At 32.1% G+C, this 7054-nt stretch overlaps 1 protein-coding gene across 1 annotated transcript; it reads left to right on the forward strand.

Annotated features, from left to right (window-relative positions):
* The first annotated feature begins 1868 nt into the window (after positions 1–1868).
* Positions 1869–3863, forward strand: LOC148602144 (thyrotropin-releasing hormone receptor-like). Its single transcript, XM_088554462.1, has 2 exons — positions 1869–1907; positions 2694–3863. The coding sequence occupies exons 1-2, from the start codon at positions 1869–1871 to the stop codon at positions 3861–3863; spliced, it is 1209 nt and encodes a 402-aa protein (XP_088410588.1).
* Positions 3864–7054: the final 3191 nt, after the last annotated feature.

Consider the following 7054-nt stretch of genomic DNA (forward strand, 5'->3'; position numbering starts at 1 on the left):
TTTGAAAAGTTTTTCTGTTTCGTCAACGTACTGCATACCACATCGGCACTGAAGAAGGTATATGGTATTTTCGGTTTTGCAAGTTACGTCGCAAAAAATGGCAAATTCCTTTCCACTGCAGTAGCTTTTAAAAGTTTTGGTGTGCAACATCTGGGTACAGGTCTTACATCTCTTATCTCCACATGGTCGACACTGGCCCGTTGTATTTTGTTTGGGCTGAGATGAAATCTCTGCTCTTACTAGGGCATCTCTTAGGCTCTTAGGTCTACGGAATGCCAGGACCGGGGCCCCCGGAGAGAGCTTGGAGAGCTTGGGATGTTTTTGAATGTCTTTCCAATATGAATGCAGTAACTGCGAGAGTTTCCCAAAGGCTGGACTATATTTGGACTTTTAATTTTTTTAAATTGTTTTCCACAGTTAATTGTAACTTTGATAAAAAGACCCTCTTTGTTATTTTTATTCAGGCTCCTCATCAGTTGCTTATGTGAGCCTTTGATAAAGGTACAATCACCAACAGCGTACGCGATTCAGCTTCTGAATCTCTTTTGATCTTGAACTTTGTAAGTGTTATGCTCGTGAAGTTTTGTGAGTTTTATGCTCATATAGTTTTATGCTGAAGAAGGATATCTGTTATCCGAAATATTCAATTTAAATTTAAAAATTTAACCATCATCTGGTGATGTTAAACATATTTAGACGTTTATATATATATATATATATATGCATTGACAGTTCTCCTGGGAAAATATAGAGTCTATATTAATTTTTTGAGAACTGAATACATCAATCTGTCCAAGTGAATTTCAATGATGATAGTTCAAAATAAACTGACATATTTAGTGATTGTTTCTTCCTCTACAAATGATGGGTCATTTCCATTATTAATGAACAGCTTCCATTATAATCATTATACTTAGGCGTTCATACTAAATCAGATTTTGTTTAATCCCGACGTTTATATCCCACCATGCCCTCGTCGACCTTTAAATCTTGTGTTGTTTCATACTTCTACTTAAAAAAAACGTAATTTTTCAGGTCAAAAATACTGCAAACCTTGGGAGCAGGTGCATGATTTGAATTCTACCTGGGCAAAGCACCTGAATTAGTGTTTGCATGTAAACATAGCAAAATTATCTGGAACCGGTGTCGGTCGGCAAATTACCTTGGAAAATGTCGATGTATTGTATGTTCACGTTTGCTGACTTTCACACCAATTAGATGCCTAAGCGGGATTACGGATAATGACCATGGATAAGCAAAGTCCAAGTAAAGCGGACATTCATTCCGTTATGGTTTACACCTTCCAATATATTTAATCATGAATCAGGGTTTGCAAGTATGTTGACCAAAAAAAAAATATCAATAATTTAAGTATTGTCAACAGATGATAACCAAAGTAAATATTCAGGTGGTTCAGAATTTATAAAAGGGGGATTAACTGGTCCGATTAATGCCTCAAAAGGTTCCATATCGAGTGGAAATCAAAATTATGAGCGTCCTGCACAGATATTCTTGGTTTAAATCTTGATAATTTTCTTCGTCACTTTCTTCATAACTCTTCTCGTATAAGCTGATATCTGACCAAACATCGTCAAATTCGTCGTCCATTTTGAAGAAGAAATCGATCACGCCAAAAATTATTTAGGAACATATCAAAAATATAAAACTGAAACTATAAGCCCTTTTATTGGTCTTAATTATTTTTGTGAAAGGATTTTCGTTCCTGAAGGGCATATAATTATCTCCTTACCGCATTATGCCGATCAAGGACATATATGTCCTTAGACAAGGCAAGAGGTTAACCTTCATAGCATGCACTCAAGCCTAGATGTGCCCGCAAAGCATGACGATTGTCAAAAACAAAAAATATGACAATAACCAGCTGGTATGATTCCAAGGATAATGACGTAAGTTTTCTTAAGGGGATAACTCAACCAAGCTTATAATATGCTTTGACAAAATGGATAGAATATACATGTTACGCTTTTTGATAATGGTATTGCATATTGTAAACTTATGATTGTGACAATGGACGAACAAACTATCTTTATTCCAAAATACAGAGGTATTGGTACCATTTTGATAACTTTAATCTTTAGTTATGTAATTTGTTATTTTGTTGAAATTCATTTTCATATTATGTGAAAAAGTTTATTCCCATAGGTTTTAATAATTATTTACTATTTTTAATCAGAAAAAAGATCAAGTATTCCAAAATACTTCATGAACTCATGAAAAGAATTCTAAAATGAAATGAATGGTTATAAGTAGCAGTCTTTGTAAGAATCATGCAAATTCTGTAGTATGTGATACACCCCAAAAAGGTTACATATATTTATTTTTGTTATTAAGTTGTGCGCATGCTTTACAGGTCTATATGATTAAATAAATAATTATTCATTCAAATCTGCCTGCTTTTAGGAGATAATCCACATTAAAATGCAATGGTTTCTGCTGTATTTTGGTATCATTTACAGAGGTTTTTCCCTTTATGTTGAATTCAACAGTACATTCTATGTAATTTATATCTCTTATGAACAGAAGTAATATAAAAAACCACAGAGTAATTTCTATTTCGTGTAACGTTTTAAACAAAATATCAAGAATATTTGTTTTTCAACAGATTTCTACAGCTTTAACGGCATTCCTATTCCATTTCATTCACACCATAAACTTTATATTTTTTATTACAGAATGATACCAGTCAAATTTGTTGTGGCAACACAAATGTCTACGAAGTGCTGCTAGCATACCTCAATAGATGTAATACAACATCTCCACACAACACGACTGACTGTGGAACATTTACAACGACAAAATCAGAGTACGGACAAACGTTTTATGCTTACATAACACCAATAATATTCACTTTAGGCGTTATAGGCAATCTATTGTCATTGATAGTTTTTATGTCAAAAGATATGCGGAAACTTTCAGCAAGTTCTTATCTAGCGGCTCTTTCCGTATCGGATCTGTTGGTTTTAATATTTTACGTTCTTATTGAATGGCTGAAACGCGGATTAGTCCATATTGCACCGAATATCGAGATTACATTCATGGACCAGAATGGAATTTGCCAAATGTTATTGTTTATTTCCTACGCATTTCGTTTTTTATCCCCATGGTTGGTGACAGCGTTTACAGTCGAACGCTATATCGGTGTTTGCCATCCCTTACATAGACGATCTTTTTGTTCATTACGTGGATCTAGACAAAAAGTATGTGGATTGGTTGTAACTAGTTGTCTAGTAGTGGTGTATAAACCGTTTCTAAGCGGTGTTTTTATACATTATGATGGTACTATGTACTGCACAGCGAATAAAGAACATAACTTTTTGTCGTTTGTTCTCGACAGTTCGTTTGCACTTTTGATAACCGCTGTTCCATTTCTGTTTATCTCAGTATTTAACATACTGATAATTCGAAAGTTATTTCTACGCAAAAGACAGTTTAAGGATATTCGAGCTCAGAACAGTTTGAGGCGTGGTTCTCGATCACAACTGAATGCTTTAATGAGGTCAGAGAGAAGTGGCATACGATTGGAGTTCACAATAACCCTTTTTACTGTGTCTTTTTGCTTTGTTGCGTTCAATGCACCTTACTTCATTGTATGGTTTATAAATTTTCTACATAACAAGTATCTTACTAAAGAATTGACCAATAATGACATAGAATTGTGGCGCAATGTTCTATTTATTTCTCGTACTATTTTCTATATGAATTATTCAATCAATTTCTTTCTCTATAGTTTTTCAGGAAGATCGTTTAGAAACCAATTTAAACAATTGCTGCAGTATAATTTCGGATTAAATAATTTTTTGTTGCAAAGGAATTCTAGCACCAAGAGTCAAAATTGGGTTTAAATTTAATTTATAAAATTTATACTGTTTGGATTTATCTTGAATGTATGTTTATTTAAATATCATTCTGTGTAAGAATCAGGTAATGAGTGACACATCATTTTTCTCGATTTGGTGTTTTTTGTCTCAAACATATTCAATACATCTAGAAAACAACTATAAAGCTGTTTAAATTTATTCTGAAATATTGGTGACGTAGATATATGCTTGTTACATTTAGATATGTCTTTACGATATAAGTTACAAACCCGTATAAATTGATATCAACCAATATATTTTTGAGTTCATGTATATCCGCCTTACATTCCAATTACAGACACACAAATCTTCATGATATTGTTTTAAACCGATGAGGAAACGAAAGAAGAAAATGACAAGCTTGGTCTGTACATAAATAAAGGGACATTTCGCGTCTACGAATAAAAGTCAATCAGATTTTATTTAATAATGTAGACTTTTTACAGAACAAAATCTGGTTATAGATCCAAGGTTCGTACAATTTTTAAGTATCTATGTGATGGAATATATGTCAATAGCTTATCTAAAAAAGTTACGAAATACAAGTATGTATTTGTTCCTTAAGTACGTAGAACTGCATTTTAAGTGAAAAGTGAATTATCACAATAATGATGATAAACCACAACGGTTAAACGAGTACTTTATAAGTGAAAAGTCAATTATCACAATAACGATGATATAACACAGCGATTGAACGAATGCATTCAATCTGGGGGGGGGGGGGGGGAGTTCATACAAAATTTATTCTAGAATTCCTGGCTTGAGTGGTCATATTAATAGTTATTCACGACTACCAATTCATTTATGGTTTTCTTGTAATATCAATTTGATGATAAGAAAGCTATGCATAAATCATACAATTAGGTAGTCAATTGTCAGGAACGTCAAACGAGCAAGGGGGCAAATTCTGATATTCAAACACATCTAAAATATGAAAGAAAATATAATATTAAAGAGTAATCAAGGGAACCAAGGTTATAGCGGTAATCAAAAGAATGTAATCCAGGGACAAAGACCAGACATGGAAAACAGACATACACAACAAAGAACATAAAGTAACTAAAATAAGATGTAAAAAAGTCATTATGACAGTGCTCGAACTTTCAATAAAGTAGTAGGACAATGAGGAATGGGGCATTATGTAAAAAACACGCCTGAAAAATTTGTAGAAAATTGTACTTGAAATTAGTCGAATGAAAAAACTCTACAGATCTTGATTCCATTTATTATCACTAAGTTAATTTTGTCATCTATCTTACTGGAATGTTTGATATTGACACATGTAAATAAATGAAGATACACATTATAATTCACTTAAAAGTTAAGTGAAGAAATGCTTAATTAGTTATAAGAACATTCACCAAACTTCTCACATATTATTCAGTTTATTTTCTTTAATGTTCAATTGATTTCCATCCATTAAACGTGTCGTTTTATCCATATTTTTAGTCTTGTTTTTATTTATGACAGCTACATGTGTTGATTCGAAACAATAACAATAACATAACAATACACAATAACTACAGGATAGCCAATAAGTTAGGCTTGCAAATCGAAAATATTAATTACGAATGCAAATCACAATTCACATCGCTTGTGAAAACGGCGTACATGATCATTATATCTCATTGTTAGACATTATATTATTTAAATTTATTATAAAAACTTATTAAAACATTTTAGTTTGCTAGTTGTTATTTTGTTGCAACTTCAAACGTTTTGCACTCTGTCGGTAAAAAAAATAATTTTTCTGATGAAGTTTAATATTCAGCAAAAGGTTAATATACCTATGAGTCTTCGCTGATCATGTTTAGTCATTTTTGTCAAATTATCGGACTCCTCTAGTTTTATTTACTTCATTTTGTCCAATTACCCCACGTTCCTTTTCATAATTTTATTAAATACACCTTCAAATTCAACTTTCAAAGTTTTTTTTTATATAATCCTTAATATTTCTTCAGTGGTTTTGATGGATAAAACCCACTAAGACGAAACTAGAGAAATCCTAGAGAGATCCTTTTCCACAAAAATGCAAATGCTTTTATATCAAAACCAAGCAAATCTATATTTTTCTTCTTATATTTTGCTAGCATGAAAAACCTTAAAATATTTCACAACACCGTGCTCCCAGTTTTAGTGGAGTCCGAGTTGCTCATTTACAGAATTTTTTTAACATGTTTAGTTATTATTGGCAATATATAACTTCATTCTTGTAGCAACATAACCCTGTTCCAGAAGCCTACTTGTTAGAATTCTAGCGCGATACAAAAAGTCTGCGTAATTTTGGCCAGCTCTGGCATAACGTATGAGTTGTGATATGAACACTCCATACGTAGTTGATGAAGGGATATTGCCACAGGTGAAAGGAAAGTTGACAATTCTGAATAAAAAATTATCACAAAACATTGAAACTCTTGCAATTTAAAATCCAATAAACCATCGGGAATGACATCAGGTGCACCGGTAGGATAATTACGTCTTCTACACAAGCGGTACCCGTGTCATTATAAATGACTGAAATGAGTAAATTATTTTGTAAGCGATAATTATGGTAGGTTATCAATCTGGTTAGACGTTAAATCAAACAAACAAAATATCTACATTTTTCAGCTGCCTTGACCGTTGTATATCATAACATTGATACGAACAATAAAAAATTATTATACTAATTATTATTCAGAAAAGAACGCGTTAAATAATATTTTTTATTCAGATTAAGGAAGAGTTGCCTTTAAAGAATTTTGTTTATTTGTTCGATCCGTTTAAATATTTTCAAATATGTCCCGAAAGTGAGGTGTCACGTAGAGGAAGGATGCTTATTTATGTGAATCAATACTTTGTAAGCAATATCCAAGTCCAAGTATGTTAAAATGAAATATAAAAATAACATTATATGTATATTTCTATACATAATAGTTAAGTAATAGACATTGTAAAAATCATGCAGATTCCTCATATGTGATTCCCCCCCCCAAACAAGGCTGCACATTTTTATTTTTATTACTAAATTGCCTCCATATGATGAAAAGTATAATTATTCATTCCAATCTGCCTGCTCTAAGTATTTCACATTTGCATTCATGTAGGTTTGTATTGTATTTTAGTGTCACTTACAGGGTTATTTCCCTTAATTTTAAATTCTACAATTCATTCTATATAATTTGTATCTCTTATGA

Source organism: Perna viridis, chromosome 12 (genome assembly GCF_037379345.1).
Source record: "Perna viridis isolate PV_CMFRI_1.1 ecotype Kerala chromosome 12, ASM3737934v1, whole genome shotgun sequence".
In the NCBI taxonomy this organism is placed as follows: Eukaryota; Metazoa; Mollusca; class Bivalvia; order Mytilida; family Mytilidae; genus Perna; species Perna viridis.